The sequence below is a fragment of the Grampus griseus genome, assembly GCF_964374135.1.
Source record: "Grampus griseus genome assembly, chromosome: 1".
Taxonomy (NCBI): Eukaryota; Metazoa; Chordata; class Mammalia; order Artiodactyla; family Delphinidae; genus Grampus; species Grampus griseus.
In genome coordinates this window covers 82,564,326-82,586,318 of record NC_139017.1, presented here as the reverse complement: position 1 = coordinate 82,586,318, position 21,993 = coordinate 82,564,326, and the positions used below count along the sequence as shown (strand labels likewise).

Here is a 21,993-nt window from a genome sequence, read left to right as displayed (position 1 = left end):
AATTCTTTCGCTTTAATCCTCTGAACCAAAGTGTACCCACTACAACCTCCCCCCCCCGCCCCCAAAGCTAGACGCTTCTTAAGTCACATGAAATACAGAGTACTAATAAAACTAAGGAACAATTTAAATGTGGATCTGAGAGTCTCCCTGATTACTAAGTAATCAACTCCTTTTCCCTTTGCTCTGTATGGGAACACTACCACCATTAGTTAATTATCAATTATGTCATGCTGTTTTAGAAGTTAATTTTCCTTTACTTGATCTGATAATCCAAACAGTCATGCCCTATTTTACCTGCCTTAAAACTATCATCACCTGTTTTGTTATTTACTGTCTCCTCCACTTCGCTGCTTTACCGCAAAGGCTTAGCTGAAGCCGGGCACAGAGCAGGCACTAAACTAATACACGTTGAACTAATACATTTATATGACATTAATCCATCTAAAATGTTACCACATAACCCAGTTTATCATTTTGACAAATTATACTCAAATTCTGTACAGCATTCACTTGGGAAGAATGTTAAAGAAATGCTAAACCAGTCTATAAAAGTCCCTCCACCTAACCTACTTCTTCAGAGTACTTTCTTTGAGAATAAGAGCAAAGACCCAAATAGGCAGCACGGAACTGAAAAGGTTCTCTACTGTTGATTTATATGACTAACACTCATTCTTGCCTTAACTCCCCAGTTGGTATTTCTTGATGAATTAACCCAAGACAAGTTTAAGTATATCACATTTTTCTCTAACCTGCATAACTGAAGTGCCTAACAGGTTTTAATTCAGTTTTACTTTGGGATCTAAGGAAAATGATAAAAGTTCAGATAATTAACCACCTTAAAACAATTTAAGTCATCAACACGTTGAGCGGAAATAAAAGAAAATCAAATTGCTGCAACCATCTTTTTCTATGTTTCCTTTAGTAATAACAATTGTGCTGTTACTAGATATTTAAAATTATACACCCACCCATCACTTAACTTCTTTTACATATACTAATACTTTGAAATAGGACAAATGCCAGTGTGGAAAGAAGCTGAAGAAATGCTCCAGACACAAAAATCAAAGAATAGTGTAGACCAGCACCATCCAACAGAAATACTGTGCAAGCCACATATGTAATTTAAAATTTTCTAGTAATCATATTAACTTGAAAGAAAGGTGAAACTAATTTTAATTAAGTATCTTACTTAACCAAATCCAAATGTCATCAGTTCCCACAGGTAACTGACATGTTTTTAACATCCCTGGAAATCCAATGTTTAGCAGAAATGCAAACAACTAACTGGTTATATATTGGCTGCAGCTGCAAACCAATGGATAGCCTACAGGTTCAACGCGAATAAACTCCCGATCAATTATTTTCAACTACACATTAATATTATACCTCAGCATAAAAGGACAAATGCTCAAAAAATAATCTTCCAATACACAATATTCAGTTTAATACCCCTAATAAAAAATGTAGCACAACAGAAACATCTCTAAGAATTCCTCTGGCTTGACAGTATATTTGAACTGGAAAAAAGTTTTGAATTATTTTTTTTAACTAGGTACTCACACATGCAAGCAGAAAACATTCTAATACCAAGACAAAGGAATTTTTAAAAATCTTGATTTGGCAGAAAGCATTTAACAGCAAGAAATGATGGGATTCAAGAAAACAAGTCACCCCCACCACAGCAATTTCACCACTGAAGACATTCCAGCTATTAAATCTTAAAAAATACAGTTGTAATTCTTCTAGCTGTAATTCTTTATCATGAAAAATCCTACAAGTTACAGCTCTCCATAAGACAGTCTGGGTCAAAAATCTCAAAGTAGTCCCCCTTTGATTTTTGAAAAGACTAAACTAAGAAGGCAAACCAACGCCTCGTATTTATTTAACAAGATCTCAAGATTTTATTTTGTAATGCAGTCCTCAAATTCAACTCCTTAAAAATCTGCGCACACAGCATTTCCATGTTTAAACTACTTTGTCAAAAGTATGGGCCTCACAACAATGTGAATGAACTTAATGCTACTGAACTGTACACTTAAAAAAAAAAGGTTAAAACAGTAAATTCCGTTATGTATATTTTACCACAATTTAAAAGAAAAATTTTTTTTAAATGTTGTAATGGCCCTGCATTGTGTGTCTTTAGATGGAGAGAAGGGAAAACAGGAGTAGGATAAAGCAGAACTACATGTCAGCTTCCACATTCTCATTTTTTATTTGCAGGAATTTACCAGAATTTTCAACCATACTCTAAAGGTCATACTTGTTAAGTCAGAACTTATTTACAAAAAAAGAAAACCTATCTTCTGTGCCTCAAATGCTTTACTTTTCAACTCAGCTGCTATAAATACTCATCTCGATGGTAAACATCCAGAGCAGCTGCAAAATCACTCAAACCACTACCATCTCTTTTATTTCGGGCCTATGGCTAAAAGGAAAAAAAAAAAAAACAAGGTTGAAAATTTATCAAGATTTTATGACTCAGGCATATGCCTATTCAAGTATATAACCCCCCTCCTTACCCAAACCAAGAATACCCAATATTGGTTACTACCAAAAGGGCACAAAGGTATTATACTGCCCCTCAACGTAGTATTTAAAATGCTTCCTTCTATAGACTCGAAAATTACTCAGCGTTTTGATACAGAACAACTTATATTAGCGGGCTATAATTTGGTACCTACATTTTATAGATTGGTAGCTCTGGTCAAGAGCTGCCATTTCATACCATCCTGATAAAAAGCTAAGTCTCCCACAGTAAGGATTTAAAGATTTAACTACCACAGTGCCTTTGGGCGTCCTCCCTCCTCCACCCTGTCTACCAACTGTTTAAGAGGACCACATTCTTGCGCTCATTTTAGGTGCAAAACAAGGAAATTACCTCAAACAACGTTCAGCTTTTGTATTTGCGGATTGAAGGCTGTTTTTAGAGAGGGTTCCCTGCCTCACTTGTCAGGCAAGAGAGGAGCTACTGGGTGTTTCTAAAGGAAAACCTTAAAGCAAAAAGAACCGTAGCACTAAGAGTTCCTACTTATGATACAGCGGATGGTAAGAACCTCTAAAGTGTCTACGACCAGGGCTCTGAAAAACTAATTCTACACAGAATGACGAAGCCATGCCTTTCATTGCACAATATGGGCCGGGCTCTTACACCATAAGAACCAGAGGGGGAGTAAGGAGAACTCCACTGAGTTCTCACCGACTTCGCCCTAACACCAGGATTAGAAGGGTGAGAGCCATGTGCCTAAGTTTAGGGGCTGGTTCTCTTCCTCAAGAAGCCGAAGGGGAGGACTAGACGGGAAGGTTGGGTGTTGAGACCCAAGATAAACAGCTCTAGGTGAATGGAAGTAAGGATGACAATTCGGCCGCACTACCGTGCCAGATGTGCCGAGGAAAGGTGGTGTCTCTAAGCAGTTAGATGGAGCGGCGTCTCAGTCCATACACAAAGGAAGCGCCATTGCCGCACTGCGCGCTGGTACTCGTAGTCAGATCCAAGCAGGTGATGGCCAAGATACCACAGGGTTCAGAGTCAGGATAGGCCCCTCTCCTATGCCTCCAGCTCTTCCAGTCTCACACAAAGGACCGCGCCACCACTCCCTCGCCCCGCCCGCCGGGACTTGTAGTTCTCGTTCCCCCCACCAAGCCGCAGAGGAAGAAGCAGCCAGACTACAACTCCCAGCAGCCTCCGCGCCCGAGCCCCGCACCCCTGCCTCCATCTTGGCTGCGGTCGGAGCCTCCATTTTCGCTCCCTCCCCCCACTTTAGTCACCACCACCACCACAACGCGCGACCGCCTGGCCTAGACTCTTCGCTTCTGCTCTGCAGCCTGATGTGAGGCCTAGACAGTTGAACGGGAGCCGGGTGGAAAAGCCCGGGGCAGGGACTCAGGGTGAGATCGTCTCTACCCGGAGCTCTAGGAGTGCCCACCCTGCCTCAGAAGTCTCTCCCGTTTGTCTTGGTCCTCTCATCCGCCCTTAACGTGGCTTTTTGCTACCCCTAGTTGGACCCTGAGGTCGTACTCACCCCAACAGCTCAGCGCCCCCTCTCCAGCGCCGCCATAAGCAGCACGGCCCGGTACGTAGGACTAAATCTCGCTTCTCTCGCGAGAGTTGCGGGCTTCGAGCGCGTGCACAGGAAGGGGGGAGCGTACCCTTAGTACGCCTGCGCACGAGGGCTGAGTGACGCCGGCCAGTTCGCTGCGCTTAACCACAACCGAAGTGGTGTCTACGTTCCCTTAGTTCCCCTCCTCCGTGAGCTGCAGGAAGCAATCTCTGTGTTTGCTGACTCCGCTGGGACGCACGGGGCGGGGTGGCGGGTGACTTTCGGCGTCTCTGATCTTTGCAAACCTGAATGTTTTAGGCCCCGAGACCAGGGTAAACCTTGAAGACGAACAATTAGGAGGGCATATCAGGAATGTAATATAAAGGATTTCTCTTTTCTCAGCGATAATCCGGAAGTTCCTCAAACCCCAGTTCTTCTTTATTCACCGTGCAAGCCTTCTTTCTCTTGTCCGCTACCTTAGACTGGACTTTTATTTAATATAGAGTTAGGCTTTAAGCAAGGTAATTTGAATGCCGTACGTGAGAACTTTGTTTCCCACAAACTATGTTGCTTGCAACAGACAGACAAGAGTGAGCAAGGTAGCATAATCATTAAAAAACAAACTCCTTCAACTGACCTTTTTAGTTAACAGAAGATCTACATAGTGTATCAGGTAATCAGAGGGGTGAATCAGTAACCAAAAGGTTGAAATCAGGGCAAATGGATGACTCATCCCACAGGGAAAGAGGGAAGGAGGAAAATGGTTAATTCTGGCCCCAGAAAAGTTCAATGAATTATACCTTGCCAAACGATAGAGCAGTCCCCTCTGGTGAGAGGAATGCTCTTTCACAGATTCTGTGGCTCTCTCACTTGACAATATTGGATAAAAAATGACCAGTCAACGCTCCTGAGAACTCTCCCACCACTTTATTTTCCCCTTCAACACTTATTTGTCTGGCATCTTGTATGCGTCGTCACAGGGGTGTGTACTATAGTAAAGATAAACGGTCATGGTTCTGTCCTCAAGGAACTTTCAGTCTAGCATCATTCAATAATCACAAAACCAAAATCTGAACATACACATTGAAATAACTGCAATGAAGGAAAGGTGCACAGCTCATTTCTGAGCAAATCATCTTGAATTATAAGAGGAGGTAGTATTTTCTGATGTTCAAAGATTTTTCTTTCCACCTTTGTTGCTATTGGTCTAATCCCATACCACCTCCAAGCTGCCTCTTCTTTTTGATGCCTTCCCACGCTTTCCCAGGCACAGATATTTGCTTCATTTTCAGCGCTTTCATAGCTCACTCTATTGTAATTATTAGTTTATACTAGCTAGTGATTCTTTAGGACAGGGCCTGTGACATTCATCTTTGCATCGCTCTTTCCTGACAGTGCCTGGCATAGACAACCCTCAAAAGCTTGTTGAATGAATAGCACTGAACAACAATGTAAGAAGTTGTTAGAAAGTGGAGTGTTCTGTTGGGAAGTATGGAATGTAAATATGTCAACCTAGCTGTTTTGTTTCCTCTGTCCAAATCTTAAATTAAGATTTCTCCTCCCCAGCAATAGATCTCGTTTGGATATTCTAATCTAGTGTTACAGAGAAACTGCCCTGGGCTCTTGCACTAGAAATAAGGTCATGTGAAGCTGGGCTAAAAGTAGAATTAGGTCTAAGAGCACACATTCTCAAATATCACAGCAATGGGAAATGTAAAAAGTAATAGTCTCACTAAATTCTATAAATACAAGTCCTATTAATAAGAATAAAGTCTCAATTTCTACCATCATACATAGCTTCTGAAGACCTTCTTAAACCATGTAACTGTTTTATCATCCTCATTCTATGTCTCAATTGCCTTTAAATTCCTCCTTGGTCCATTAGTATCGAATTACACTTAACACAAAATGCAAATGTGTATCAATCCAGAAGCATACATTTTAGCTTCCAATGCATTAAAGTAAAAGATGGAGTAATTCACTAGTTTAAATGATTTTGTCTTAAATCATTGATTTAAATCACTAGTTTAAATGATTTAGTCTTTCTACAATTACCACTCATAGGTTTCATTTTTAGGTAGAGGTAGGTTTCATTCTTAGGAGATCACATTTTAAGGCAATAATATTTTTTCAGAGTAATTTTGAAGTCAAATTAAAAATACCCCAAAATGTAGTTATATTTTTATGTTTATTTTTTAAACTGAAGTTAATTAAAGCAGAAGCTTATGAAGTCACTTGGGAAACCATTTCCTATAACAATAGGGTAATCATGGATTTGGGGAAGATATTTACTCCATTAAGGAATAATAATCAGAATTTAAAAGTTGCATATATTTTTGGTTATCATACTAATTTTTCTTTCGAGAAACATAGACAATGAGATTGATTATAGTTGTGGGTTTTTTTTCCTCTACCATTATCAATAAGCACATTTCTCTGGAGTCTATTTGAGAATCAAAAGCAAGCATTCTGGGCTTCCCTGGTGGCGCAGTGGTTAAGAATCCGCCTGCCAATGCAGGGGACACGGATTTGAGCCCTCGGCCGGGAAGATCCCACATGCCGCGGAGCAACTAAGCCCGTGCACCACAACTGCTGAGCCTGTGCTCTAGAGCCCGCGAGCCACAACTACTGAAGCCCACGCTCCTAGAGCGCGTGCTCCATGAGAGAAGCCACCGCAGTGAGAAGCCTGCATACCGCAAGGAAGAGTAGCCCCCGCTTGCTGCAACTGGAGAAAGCCCGTGCACAGCAACGAAGACCCAACGCAGCCAAAATAAATAAAATAAATTTTTAAAAAAGTAAGCATCCTTTATGCATTTATAAGGTTTTCTTGAGCAGCAATGGATGAGATTTTTGTCAGTTGTCTGTGAAATGAGAAAAATTAGATCAATGTAGAGACTTCTTTTAAGTAAGGCTAAATTGATTCAAGATTTAAGGACTGTTTTGTTTTTTTCTTTTTTTTGGCCATGCCATATGGCATGCAGGATCTTAGTTCCTGGACCAGGGATCGAACCTGTGCTTCCTGCAGTGGAAGCACGGAATACTAACCATTGGACCGCCAGGGAAGTCTTTAAGCACCGTTTTTATTCTGACATTATGTCTTTCCTAGTTAGGGAAGTTAATGAGAACTTCCTTTATAAAATTATGGTAATAGTGGGTGGTAAAGGAATCCACATTCAAGATATCAGAACAGGAAAACACAAGTTAGAGCAAAAACTTTCATAAAGAATATTACTTCCAAAAGAATGTAAATAAGATTTAACCCTAGAACCCCACAATCCAAAACTTTTTATTCATTAGCAAGCCCCCAAACAGTTAAAATGATTGTTTAAATGAGAATAATATGTAAGAATAACAATTATGTAATAAAATATTAGAATTTAAATAAAAATAAGGCAGAAGCTTTATATAATGCTTCCCTTTTTTAAAAAAATGAATTTATTTATTTATTTTTGGCTGCATTGGGTCTTCGTTGTTGCACGCGGGCTTTTCTGTAGTTGTGGCGAGTGGGGGGCTACTCTTCATTGTGGTATGCAGGCTTCTCATTGCGGTGGCTTCTCTTGTCGCAGAGCATGGGCTGTAGGCACACAGGCTCAGTAGTTGTGGCTCGCGGGCTCTAGAACACAGGCTCAGTAGTTGTGGTGCACGGGTTTAGTTGCTCCGCGGCATGTGGGACCTTCCCACACCAGGGCTCGAACCCATGTCTCCTGCAATGGGAGGTGGATTCTTAACCACTGCGCCGCCAGGTAAGCCCTATAATGCTTCCCTTTAAAATGTCAACATTGCACTGAACGGAAGAATTAGGTGGACATGCTAAGCTGCTGCACTAAAAGTAATCACCATAACATTTTGGCTCTGGGAATCAGCCAGAGAGAAGCATGGAGCAAAACCTATTTCAAACTTAATTAAAAATAAAACCAATTGTATTTAGAATAAAGTCCAAACTCTTTTACAATGATCTATAGTACAAGGCCCTAAATGACCTAGTCTCTGCTAAGTCTAACCCCTGGTTCACTGTGTTTCAATCCACTGCCACCAACATTGCAAATTTTTTCCTACTTCAGAATCCTTGCCTTTACTCTTGCCTCTGCCTGGAATGCTCTTTCCCCAAATCATCAGAGATTTGGCACTTTCTTATCACTCAGATTTCAGCCCAAATGTTACCACCTCACAAAGATCTTTTCTAAAGTAAAAGTACTCACTGTTACCATTGCTCTCCATAACAATATTAGCTTGTTTTATTGTCTTTATAATATGTATTGTTATCCAAAATTAACACATTTATGAATTTAATTTTTCATTGCCCTACTTCCTGAACAATAATGTAAGCTTCAGTTCTCTGGTTCATCATTGTATCCTCTAAACCTAGGATAGTGGCTAAGATAACAGTAAGTACTTAATAAATGTTCATTGAATGAATGAGTTATACTTATTTAATTAAATCTAAGACAGTATTGACTGTGTGATACATCATTATTTATGTACCAGCAAGAAGAAAATGTTGCCATTTTCACTGTGACATAGGGAGTTCCTTGGCGATCCAGTGGTTAGGAGTCCGTGCTTCCATTGCAGGGGGCATGGGTTCCATCACTGGTTGGGGAATTAAGATTCTGCAAGCCGTGCTGGTGCAGCCAAAAAAAAAAAAACCAACACACTATGACATAATACTTTTATTACTTAGAATTTTATATTTATTAAAAGGGCCCTTTTAAACTAATTTAGACCTAGTTTTTTAAAATTATGTCACACTTGTGTGTATATAAAGCAAAAAAAAAAGCAAAGTAAATTAGTTGAGGTATTCCTAAAACTTCTTTACTAGTCCAACTCTTCTGAATCTCTTTCTTTTTAGTAATAAATTTGAACATGTTTTTATTTTTTATAAAATTTATTTATGGCTGTGTTGGGTCTTTGTTGCTGCGTGCGGGCTTTCTCTAGTTGTGGCGATTGGGGGGTGCTCTTCGTTGCAGTGCATGGGCTTCTCATTGCAGTGGCTTCTCTTGTTGCAGAGCACGGGCTCTAGGTGTGCAGGCTCAGAAGTTGTGGCTCGTGGGTTCTAGAGCGCAGGCTCAGTAGTTGTGGTGCATGGGCTTAGTTGCTCCGTGGCATGTGGGATCTTCCCAGACCAAGACTCGAACCATTGTCCCCTGCATTGGCAGGCGGATTCTTAACCACTGCGCCACCAGGGAAGTCCCTGAACATATTTTGAAAATGCCATACATCAAGAGGCACCATAAAAAAATAAAAAACCAACAGACTAGGAGAATATATATTTGCAACATATAAAACTGACAATGTATTATCATGAATGTATAGTAAATTAATACATATCAATCGATAAGAAAAAAATCAAAGAAAAGGAAAATGGAGGAAAGACTTGAATGTCTATATTAAAAAAATCTCTGTATAGGCAAATAAACATTTGAAATTATGCTCAGCCTCATTAGTAATCAGGGGAATGCATATTTGTTCTGAGATAATTTTAGGCTTACAAAAGAATTAGAAATACAGCACAGAAAGTTCCCATAAACCCTTCACCCAGTTTTCTATTATGTTAATCTTACCTCACCATAGAACAATTTTCAAAAGTAGGAAATCAACCTTGACCCAATAATATTAACTACAAAATTAATTCGAGTTTCACCAGTTTTTTCTCTAATATCCATTTTCTCTCCTAGAATCAAATCCAGGATCCCATCCTACATTTAATACTATGTCTCCTTAGTTTCCTCTATCCTATGACAGTTCCTCAGCTTTTCCTTGTCTTTCATGACCTAGATGCTTTGGAAAATATTGGTCAGTTATTTTGTAAACCTCCCTTAATTCAGTTTTGTCTGATGTTTCTCTTGATTAGATTGAGGTTATGCATTATTTGGAAGAATGTTACAGAGGTTATGTATCCTTGTCATTGCATTGTATCAGGGCTTATATGATGTTGAAAAGTATTATTAGTGATGTTTACCTAATCAATTGGTCAGTGTTGTCTGCCAGGATTCTTCATGGTAAAATTACTGTTTTTCCCTTTATAATAATTAAATATTGTGGTGGAGATACTTTGAGACCATACTTGATTGAACAGTGTCCTGTCAAAATTCATGTCTACCCAGAACCTCAGAATGTGGCCTTATTTGAAAATAGGATCTTTGCAGATATAATCAAGTTGAAATGAGGTCATACTGGACTAGGGTAAACCCTAATCCAACAATCAGTGTCCTTAGAAGAGGGAAATTTGGACACAGAGACATATAAGGAGAACGCCATGTGAAGACTGAGAAGGCAGAGATTGCAATGATGCATATGGAAGTCAAGGAATGCCAGGAGTTGCCAGAAGCTAGAAAAGGGGCATGGAACACATTCTTCCTCAGACCCTCCAGAAAGAACCGACCTGCCAACACCATGATTTCAGACCTCCAGCCTCCAGAACTGTGAGAGAATAGATTTCTGTTGTTTTAAGCCATCCAGTTTGTGGTAATTTGTTATGGCAACTCTGGGAAACTGATACAGAGACTATGCAAATATCCTTTTTCTGTTTGAACTTTAGTCCACTTATTTTAGCATGCATTGGTGGATCTTGCTAATAAATCTCTTGTCTCATAGATGTGCAGGTTTTTCCACACAGAAGTATTCTTGGGCCACCAAGAATACTGGTAATGCAGAATTTCCTGAGTGTTTCATTGTTGTCTCCAGGATTTTATTCCAAGCTGCCAAAAGCCACTGTGGTAGGCAGAATTTTAAGATGATCACCAAGATTCCTATCACCTGGTACACTTGCTGTGTATAATTCCTTCCTCTTGAGCATGGGCTGGGCTTGTAGATCTTAGAGGATATCACTTATATCTCATCAATGACAAAAGGGATCATTGCAGATATAATTAAGATAGCTAATCAGTTGGGTTAATCAAGAGGGAGCTTATTCTGTGTGGGCCTAACCTAATCAGGTGAGCTCTCTCTCTCTCTCTCTCTCTCTCTCTGTCTCTCTGTCACTGTCTCTGTCTCTCTCTCTCTCTTTTTCTCTTTTTCTTCCCCCTCAGTGGCTGGAGACTTTATCTTGGCCATACCGGCAGCATGTGGGATCCTAGCTCCCCGACCAGGGATCGAACCTGTGACCCCTGCATTGGGAGCACAGAGTCTTAACCATTGGACCACCAGGGAAGTCCCCAGATGAGCTCTTAAAAGGGAGTCTAGAGGTAGAACGCAAGGGAAGTCAGAGATGATCTCCTGTGAGTTCTACACCAGCAAGGAAATGAATTTTGCCAACAACCACGTGAGTATGGGAGAGGGCCCAGAGCCTTAGACAAGATGCTAGCCTCGGATGATACCTTGACTTCAGCCTTGTGAGATCCTGAGAAAACCCAGCTGAGCCCTGCATGGACCTGTGACTTACAGAACTGTAAGATATTAAATAGGTGTTGCTTTAAACTGCTAAATTTGTGGTGATTTGTTACATAGCAATAGAAAATGAATACAGCCATACTCCAAATTCTTATGCTGGCACTCCTGATTTTACAGTAAGTGCTAATGGAAAGTTCACAGAAAACAGCTAAACCCCCATTCCTTTCTCAAATTGTCCTTAGTTTGTTGACTGAAATATCAAGAACTTGACTTTATCCAGTCACACCACCAGGAATGCAAACCAATTTTCTTATGCTTAGAATCAACTAGATGACAACCCCTACATGTATAAGACATATCTCAATTTCAGAGACATTAAAGTATGAAATAAAAATGAATCTTAGGATCAATAACATACAGAAATCCATTTCTAGGAGGCTAGACGAAATGTTGAGTGAATTGTAGTTCATTGAAGCTCTGAAGGTTCCACTTTCTCTTAAGCATTCTTGGAGAGTGACAAAAGAAAAAGCATCATCTGCTTTCCACTATGAATATTAGTGGATAATAGTCCTTAATTCACTTTGAAAGTTGCCATGAGACAACTGCAAGTGAAATAACTGCGGAATATGAAATACAACTGCTTATAGTGAAACGTGTCTAATATCAATGAGGTAGATGGAGGAAGAATTAAAAATTAGGAGTCAGATATTAGCAAGGATTTTTAAAAAAATGTATAATTTTATTATTTTATATGTATGTATCTCTTAACAATATACTGTAGTCACATGATGAAATCTAGTACATCAATGAAAATGAATGACAACTATATACAACACAATGAATCTTAGAAACATAATGAAGAGTGAAAAAAATCAAATCCCCATAGACTACTATACAGTCTAATACCACTTTCATAGAGCTCAAAAAGGAGCAAAACTAAAAAATGTCACTTTAGTGTTATACACATATTTTAGGTCTTTTCTCATGTGATAAAACTATTAAAAAGAGGGAGCAGAGGGGTAGAGACAGGAGAGGAGCACAAATAAATAAATGTAACATATGGGTAATGTTCTATTTTTTAAATTAGGTGATGAATTATTATGCTTGATAATTTGCATGTCACATCTTTTTATGTCAAAAATTACATTAAAACATAAGGGCAAAATTATGCATAATGTGTTGACAAAATTTATATTTGCATTGTTGCTTTTTAAACTATGCTTATTTTATCAGTCAGCGTTCTTAATTATAGTCAATTCAGGTTAATTTTAACAAAAAGTGATTTTATTAAAAGCTAATAATTCTCAGGTAATCCTCAGGATCTCTGGATAGCCAGAAAACCAGAATTAGAGGCTATACAACCTCTATAATCACTTCAGATAATTGCTTCAGTGAAGACCCCACTGTGTCCACTGGGGCAGAGACACTGCAGCTTACACCATTGACTTTGCTGACACTGGATACTGAATGTTGTCAGTACAGCCACTTGCTGCTCCTTCTGTGGAGGTGGATGTAGTAGCCAGTGTTGTAGTCACTGCCTTTATTCAAAGAATTCAGCATAGTTCCCTGCTTCTTTGTATCACTAACTTTTAAGGCAGAGGTATCTTCACTGGCTGCAAAGTGGCTGGGAAAACATCTGACACTTTCAAATTTTTTAGGACGGAGGAAGGCTCTGCCTCATTAGGTGATGGGTTCCCTAACTATAGTATAGGAGTTAGGATAATGGGCAGCCTAAAAAGAAATGTCAGATGTCTTCCGCAGCCCATTCCTTGGCCACTCAACACCAACACACTCCTTTGGCTAATGCTTACACTTGTTAAAATCTATTCAGTGTAAGAGGACTTGTGTCAGACATTGTTAGCTGCTTTACCAATACTGTTTCCTCTTTGCTAATAGAATACTGATTTTATTTGTGGCAGCTATGTCCCCAGCCTCCTTTGCTACTAGAAGTGACCATGTAACAGGTCAGGCAAATGACAAAGGGAAGTCTGTCTGGATTTCTGGGAAAGCGTTGCTTTTCCTCATAAAAGAGAATACATATAGCTGGCATACGACATTTCCCTTTTTTTTTCTGCCTTCAAACATGGACATGACTTCTGGCAGAGCAGCAACCTTCTTGCAACAAGAAAATTGCGTGAAGGCTGAAAAACAACATGCTAAGGAGACAGATTTGAAAGACAGAACTGCACCCTTTCCTGTATGTATCAACAGTAAGGATTGTTAAGCACTGATTAAGCATTGTTCTTTTTTTTTTTTTTTTTTGTGGTACGCGGGCCTCTCACTGTTGTGGCCTCTTCCATTGTGGAGCACAGGCTCCGGATGTGCAGGCTCAGCGGCCATGGCTCACGAGCCTAGCCGCTCCGCAGCATGTGGGATCTTCCCGGACCGGGGCACGAACCTGTGTCCCCTGCATTGGCAGGCGGACTCTCAACCACTGCGCCACCAGGGAAGCTCTAAGCATTGCTCTTTTCAGTTGCACGCACATACTCTCAGCTAAACCACTCTAAAAAACAGATGACAATTATGTCTCATTCCTTAAGACTCCATTTATTAAATTCATGAAATTTTCTAATATATGGGCTGTGGTGTATCTTTTGCACCATTAATAAAATAGATTTTCCTCTCAAGAACCACTTGAACTCTGAATAGTATTTGGCATTTAAAGGAATCTTAACTTAATGGTTAAGAATATGTTTAAGTCTGGGTTTGAATCTTGGTTTCAGTTTGGAATAATAACCTCCTCGTGCCTGAGTATCTGTAAAATGAGGTACAGTTGAAATGGAGATTATATAATAACTAGAAAGCACTAAGCTTTCTAGTTCTACTCATTTTGTCTCTATTGGATTCTCAAGTTGTAAATAGTCCCTCCTCTGTACTTTATACATCCTTATATTGGATTTATCACATTGTTTGCCTCTTCTACCAGATTTTTCTTCAAAAACACTGTCAACGCCTCCCCCCTGCTTTTTAAAATTCATAACTCCAAATCAAGTGCCTAACATAGTAAACTAGACAGTCTCAAACTAGTGTCCTTAGAAGTTATCTGGGATGATTATTAAAATACAAATTCCTAGATTCCATCCCCAAACTTCTATTGTAGTAGGTCAGTGAACCACATTTTGAGGAACACTGAAATAGATCTTCAATGTTTGAATCAAATTATGCATAAGGTATTAATATAAGGTAATAAAGGTAGGTATCAATAATATTTACGCATTTTTCCAAGATACTTCCAAACAGTTTTAATTTTATACTTTGACTTGTAATCATGTAACTTATGATTTCTAACCATGAGGAAACCTCTAAAACCTTTCAGAAACAACTATTTATAGTTATCTGAACTACAATGTGATAATTAGAGAGTATTTATGAAAAACGCTGTGTACCTGATAGGTTGCTATATAAGTGAAAAATAAACCCTTGCACTTCCTATAATTAGACTCATTACTGAGTAAAATTAGCTGATATTCTCAAAATGAGATTTTTATTAGAAAAGATAAGTTTTTACTAAAATTTTGCACATCAGTCAAGTTCCATCATCCACTGCAAAATAAACTTTCATACCCATTCAGACCAAAGTCAAGAACATTCCTTCTCCCCTTCAATTTTCTAATTACACACTATTTTCATAGTATTAACACCAGCTAGAATTCACATTATATAGGGTGCTGAGAATTCTTGAGGCTCATGCTTCAAGCTTTTGATTTACCAGGGGGAAAAGTTAACATTTAGATTTATCCTGATATCTGAGATGTAAAGAACTTTACAAACAACTCTAAAGGAACATAAAGCAGACACCATGTTATAGTTTAATGGGCCATTTGATTACCTTATCATTTTCACTGAAAACTGGCCATGGCAGCTGACCAATGGTATAGGGTACCTGCCTCCTGAATGGAACTGTGGAACAGAGTGGCACTTAGGACATATACTGCAAGGCAAATGGCTAGACTAAAAGTTTACATACTCTTAGGAAATGAGATAAAAACGTCCACACTTCGGGTGGAAATTGTTCGCAGGATTCTGAATAGAAATTTGACAAATTCAAAAATGACATATACCGATTCATTACAGCCTACCATTTTAGGCAAAGTCCTTTGGTATTACTGGGATCAGATGCTCTTAGGATATCATGGAGAAATTCTGTTGTTTTATTTGGAGTTAATTCTTTACGGCTGTACAAAAAAAAGGTTACACCACACAAAGCACTAACAAAAAACTCTTTCTAATGATGTGTCTCTCCCATGCAGTATAGTGCTTTCGGTTACTGGGAAATATTGACAGGTTTAGCATTCATTATTTCAATTATTTTGGGGCAAACCTAAATTGATAGTATTACATGAAGTAATTTATAAGTTTGAAATGTGAGTAAACTGAGATGGGGGAATGAAATGATGAGTGGGCCTAGCTGACCACTTAGCATTTGAATCTCAACACAGCTTCTATGAATGTAATAAACTCTCATTAAGTGATACAACTTTGCTTCCTGTGAAAAATGCATCTAGAAAGAAAGCCAACTACTAGTACTAGTAATGAAAGACATCCAAGTAAGTGATGGTTCTTAATTGTAAATGAAAGTTATATATAAACTGTAGAATGTAGTACCTAAGAACTATGATGTGAATAAACCAATTATATCTTCTTCACACTGGGTAAACTACCCAAGCTGAAGATTTCCTAGTAGGACAAAATTGAAAAATTGACTACTAACATCTAATAGAATAAATAAAAGTTACTTTTAGCATCTGAACTAAGAGCACATGTGTGTGTAAACACACACAGGACAAATTTTTCAGCATTCTTTGAACAATACGATGATTATCCTACCACTAGTAAAAAAACAGTTGACTTATTTTCAAGTATGTTTCCCAGGGACTAGCAATAGGTTCTCTCAAATTAAGAGTAAAGACACCAGGCCATAAAGTGCCAACTCTTAGCACCAGAGAGACTTAAAACATCAAAAAAGGTGAATGACATTACAAATTAGAGAATCTGCCAATCTACTTCTGTGGAATTGTATTATTTTTCTCAAATGGAAACAAATCCAGGTTTATGCCAAATATATTGAAAAAGCTAATCTCTTTTTAAAATTTTTAAGAATTGCAATTTATAATCCTATATAAAATAAAATTGCTGGTTTATAATAAAATGCTCTAAGTTTCAGAGATATGAAAGAACAAAAATGAACTGAAAACAGTTCATATAAATTGAGGTCCCAGAAATGAAAATTAAAAGTAGTCTCTTAGAGAAAGGAATGGTGAAACTCAGTGTATTTTAGTGAGTATTTTCACTAACATACCCCAAAACTGTTTCGTGGACAGCCACTTTTGACTGCGAATTCTAAACTGCCACTTGATACATTTAATCAATGTTAAATCAAGTCTGAGGCAAGACACTGAATGGACAATACTCGAATAGAGAGATAATAACTTCCTTCCTCGATAAACAATCTCTAGCCGTCATTCAGAAGTTGAATTATTTGATAGCTTGGGAAGCAGTGTCCATTGAGTTTTCCTTCCTGACCCGAAGAGACTCACTACTGATGGACAATAATTCTCGAAGTTCCTTATTTTCAAGCTGGAAAAAAAAAGTATATGGTCATTTCAGGTATTTTGACTGTCAAATTGCATCAGAACACATTGTTTTGGGCCTGAAACAGAAAGCATATTATTTTAATTTTAAAAGTTTTAAGGAAACAAAAGAACTGAGAATTTCCTAAAATTCTACTTATTTATTCATTTAAAAAACATTTACTGAGTAATTTCCACATGCCACGTGTTAGGACTACACAGAAAAAAACAAGGTCCCTCTCCACTTGAGGAATTCACTGCTTGTCAAACTCTTTATAGTTCCCACAAGTTTTAGTATTGTTTCTTCTATCTTTCAAATTCCTAATAATAATTTCACTCTGCTCAATCTTCTCTCCTAGACGTCCTACGGTTTTGGAGAAAGGAAGGAAAGGGGGAAAAGAATCACTGGGCACACAGCCAGGTATCACACGCGTGTCTTACATCTATTATCTCACACAATAGGTAGGGTAAGTACCATTGCCTACATCCGTGTTCTCTTTGAGATGAGGACACTGGCCCACAAAAGTCCAAAAACTTGTCCAAACTTAGACAACTTAGATGTGGTATTGCTGGGGTCTCAATCCAATGCCCCTGTTTTTTCCACTTAAAATATTAAGTAAAATTTGTCCCACATTTCCTTAGGCTGTTTCCATAAGTGAGATAAATTAGGGACGGCGTAGACAAGATCATTCTATCATTTTACCTAACTCCTAGCTCCTAATTGGGACCTTGCCACTCCCTTTGATTTCCAGGTAGGGCAGTTTGCACTCTTCATCCTTATTCTCTCTGCAGGAAATTCTGGGAAGCCACAGCATTTTCAGGTTTCACTGAGAGTTAGAGCCCATGGTCATTAAACCTTGTACCATATAAAGTGCTTCCCTCAATACTCTGTATCTCTCTCCTAGCATTTATATACCATTTCATACCAAAATACTACTAGTCTTATTCCTTTCATTAGACTCTGAGCAGGGACCCTGTCTTTTTCTCTCTAGTATTTCTCAAAGGGCCCATGACAGCATCTTGTAATAAGGAACATTCAAATCATCTATTGCAGGGGTCCCCAACCCCCGGGCCTCTGATGGCTTCTGGTCCACGGCCTGTTAGGAACCGGGCCGCACAGCAGGAGGTGAGTGGCAGGTGAGCAAGCGAAGCTTCATCTGCCACTCCCTATCGCTCACATTACTGCCTGAACCATCCCCCCATCCCCACCCCCAGTCTGTGGAAAAATTGTCTTCTACGAAACTAGTCCCTGGTGCCAAAAAAGTTGGGGACCGCTGATCTATTGTAATGCTTTTCCTTAACAATTTTATGGGCACACTAACACCCCAGGCCTTTCTTTGTAAATTACTCCCATTTTTAATCAAAATATTACAGAAAATAGCTTTTAAAAAAAATCAAGACTATCCAATAAAAATTAATTTAAAAAAAATCAAGACTATAAGACTTATAAAATAGACTGCAGTCCCTTGACTTTGTTTCCCAAAGGCAACCACTTTTAATATTTTTATCTATTTCTTTTGGTATTTACTTCCATAATTCTACATAATATGCCCGGTACTGCTATTTCCTGATCATGAAGTTTAGACATTGCCTATTTGAGTTCTTTTTATGGCAGATGAGGCACCTTAGCTCACATGTAATCTGTCCCTTCCACTCTCTCTACCCTCTCAATATGATATCTCAATTTCTAGCTAATACACAGTTGGCATTTTCATTGTTTGCTGCTGATTACATTTCCTTTCTTGAAAAGGGTATGGAGGATGTATTTTAATTTTAAATCAGACCACAAAGGAAACATCAGTACATAACAGTGATAATACAGTGATGGCGTATCTTCCAGAGTCTGAAATCTCCGTAAAATATTGTGAACCTAAAGTATCAACAATCTTACCTCTAATTGTGCTAGTTTTTCCTGAATCTTACAAAATTGATCATCATCCATTTGAACTGCTTTCCTCATCACTTCTCCCATTTCACAGATTCTGTCGATCTGACTCTCAATTTCCTGTGAGGATATTAAGAATAAAAAGGTGAAAAAGTCATCTTTTTTACAGACAGGAAGTTCATGAAAACATGTGCATTATGATGTTAAAAGTTCATTTAATCTGTGGTACAGAGGTTACAAAGGAGTTTCACTACAATCTAAGTCCTCAGAGGTAAAGCCATAATAAAGTTATCTTGTGATATTCACAGATAATTTGTTTTCAAAAGATCAGTTCTAGTCTAACCACCCATTGGACACTGGACACTATCTCTAAATGGCTGTTTAACTTAAATTTGAATACTTTTATTGGCAGGAAGCTTACCATATTCCAAAGTATCTTATTCTATCATTGGACATATCTCTTAGCAAGTTTTTCATAAAAGCTAAATTCTGTCTCCTTCAAGGATCAAGTTTTCTCCTCTGGACCACAGATTATTATCTTGTCCAGATGTAAGCCATTCACATATTTAAAATATCCCTGTGCCCTATGACTTTAGTTAACTGAAGTCATTAAAATGCTTCAAGTGGGATCTAAGATGAAACTTATCTTCCATAAATTCCACTGCAGTAAATAGTGAGGTGTCAATCTATTAATCTAGGATTAAATGATATAGTACCTGTGAATGTACAATGACAACTCTGAAGCACTCTACAAACTTAAGAACAAGTACTCAGTCTCCCAAATTAAATCATAAGCAACCAAAGTATAGAAACTATGCCATGTCTTTTATTTTTTTAAACCATACTTCTCTCTCCTAACAACATAGTATGATGCTATGTAGTTCAGTTTAATAAAAGTTTACTGACCCCCTGCTATGTGCCAAGTACTATGTTAGGGATAAAAGATGAATTCATGCTCCTTACAACCAAGGAGCTTACAGACCAGTGAAATGTACAATAACTACCCAAGTATTTACTGAGCACCTTCAACACTAACTGGCATTCTGTTTGGTGGAAGAGCTAACTAAGCATTCATTAACATCTTGAAAAGAGATCTTGGTGAAGGGGGGAGGAACTTTAGTCTTACTCAAATAAAAGGCCCTGAGCAGCCCTTTACCCCCTTCTTTCTATTCATATCTTTACAAAGCTATAGTAAAACCTACAGCAAATGTGATAAACATGAAAGGAAAACAAGCTTACTTTTCTTCAAAAGCAAACACACAATCTAAAACAATTTCAAGATTTCAATTCATTTAGAACGTATTCATCAAAGTTTCTTACTGCAGAGTGAGACTGGTGAGCTTTCAGGACTGGTTCAGCATCCACTGCTTTTTTAGCAACCATTAACTGTAACATCTGTTTCCGGTATTTGCTCATGATGAGTTCCAAAGCATCCTGGTGTTCCTCCAAGGAAACCCATAGCTCTATCAAAAAAATAAAATAACTTGGCAGTGATGTCTGAGAGGTACGTCCTAAAGCCAAACTCAAACAGTTGGAATTTTATGACACTTCATGTAACATTATGAATCCAAAGTTGTAAATTAGTGTTTAAGTCCACAGAACTCAACAGTTATGGTCTATGTGAAAAATATCTTTCTAGGCAGTGGCAGCATAATCTGGTAGAAACAACATGGGATGTGGCCTCAGAAGACATGAGTTTAAGTTTAGTTCTGTGAGTCACTAGATTACGACTCTTAAGCAAATCATTTAACCTCTCTGAGCCTATTGCTTATCTGCCTTGTAATAATAAAAACCTTGTCTACCTCAAAATGAAGATGTGAGAATGTAATGGCATGATACACGTGAAAGCCCTCTGTAAACTGATATACAAATAACTATTCATACTACTATCATTAATAATGTATTCATCAAGCCCAAGAATATACACCCGAGGATACGATTTACCTCTTCCACCTTGCACAAGGAACATAAAAAAACCTTCAATCTTAGCTTTAATGTTTATTTCAATTAATATTTAAACATTAAATTTTAAGTCCTTGAGGATATTCTCTTGTTATGCAAGCCTCCATGTTGGGACACCTAATAAGCCATGCAATAATTCAACTCTACTAAGCACCTCTTTGATAAGCTGCCTTTAAATAAAAAATCAGTAAGACCTTGAAAAGGGTAATGTAACAAACTTTACTGATACTGGGCGAGCACAGGCTAACTTTCCTGTTAAAAGTACTGACTTGGGAAGCGAGAATTCTACCACTGAACCACCAATGCCCCTCTCTGACTTGGAAATACATACAGAATGTGCGCTTTTGTGAACAGTTTTGCAAGAACTTATGAAATATTACTGCATATGAAAAAATCATAACTACACAAAAAGGCCTGACCAACCTCTGTTTTCCTGCTGCAAGTCTCTAATCTGTGTATTCTCTTGGGACAGCAGAATGTGAGGTTTGTATTTGGACATGTCCTTTATATCGGATGCATCCTCTTGATACTGGACAAACAGAGACAGACTAATCGCGCATTAAAGAGAACAGCCGCAGATGCAACTTAATAGGCAGGAGGCAGAGCTTCAGGGCAGCATCCTCAGCCCCGACCCCGCAGAACGTTCTCACCACCGCCCTCTTGGGCCAGGACAAAATTCCAGGCCGAGTGCCCACTCTACCTCACCCTCCACCCCTCAAGTGCCCGGAACCCGAGGGCACGGACCCCTACCCTCTGCCTGACCTGGTCCGGAAGCGCTGTCCCCGCCTCCCGCATAGCGGCCACCCGCCGGTGCAGCGCCGCTGATTGATCCACTAGCGACTCGGCGGCTGCATCGTGCTCCCGCAGCCTCTCCAGTAGAGTCTTAGCGTCTGTCAGAATCTTCTCGATGGTGCAGCTCATAGCGGCCCCAGGACGACAGTCGCAGAACCGCTCACCTGTGCGAAGAGTTCAGATCTCCCTGAGCCGATCTCAGCTTTACAGACGTCACTTCCGGGTACGTTTAAAAGGCGCCTCGGTGGTAGCCGCGATATGCGCTTGCGCAGTGGCAGCCTAGGCGGCCGGTGACCCGCTTCAACCGGCGGCTTTCCTGGAGTCTCGCCCAGGGCACCGCCCTGGAAGCCTGCCCTTGCCCCGCCCTTGGTTTCCCGTTTCCACAGCCTGGTGGTCGAGTTGTGTTAAAGCTGGGCTAGTC

At 39.1% G+C, this 21,993-nt stretch overlaps 2 protein-coding genes across 5 annotated transcripts in view; both read right to left on the bottom strand.

Moving 5' to 3' along the window:
• Positions 1-4,159, bottom strand: part of CSDE1 (cold shock domain containing E1) — a 36,901-nt gene extending 32,742 nt beyond the window's left edge. For all 3 annotated transcript variants that reach the window (XM_082655318.1, XM_082655319.1, XM_082655320.1), the window contains exon 1: positions 4,020-4,159. The gene's annotated coding sequence lies outside the window, so the exon portion shown is untranslated. The remainder of the gene's footprint in view (positions 1-4,019) is intronic.
• A 7,961-nt stretch (positions 4,160-12,120) lies between these two features.
• On the bottom strand, positions 12,121-21,789 carry SIKE1 (suppressor of IKBKE 1). Of its 2 annotated transcripts, none has more exons than XM_082647121.1 (5): positions 21,543-21,789; positions 21,204-21,309; positions 20,139-20,281; positions 18,825-18,938; positions 12,121-16,940 (listed from the first exon to the last, which is right to left on the bottom strand). In XM_082647121.1, exons 1-5 carry the CDS (start codon positions 21,699-21,701, stop codon positions 16,839-16,841), a joined length of 624 nt encoding a protein of 207 aa, XP_082503247.1. In that variant the 5' UTR covers positions 21,702-21,789; the 3' UTR covers positions 12,121-16,838. The 2 variants fall into 2 exon arrangements, with proteins under 2 accessions (XP_082503247.1, XP_082503248.1); XM_082647122.1 differs by lacking the exon at positions 12,121-16,940 and adding an exon at positions 17,237-17,297.
• Positions 21,790-21,993: the final 204 nt, after the last annotated feature.

What these genes read in the sequence shown, in the direction of transcription:
- SIKE1 (XM_082647121.1), bottom strand. Translation starts at nt 21,701, where the DNA reads ATGAGCTGCACCATCGAGAAGATTCTGACAGACGCTAAGACTCTACTG. An exon ending in GGACAGCGCTTCCGGACCAG is followed by an intron (nt 21,310 to 21,542) that starts GTCAGGCAGAGG and finishes CTGTTTGTCCAG; the next exon opens with TATCAAGAGGATGCATCCGA. An exon ending in CTTGCAGCAGGAAAACAGAG is followed by an intron (nt 20,282 to 21,203) that starts GTTGGTCAGGCC and finishes TTTTTTTGATAG; the next exon opens with AGCTATGGGTTTCCTTGGAG.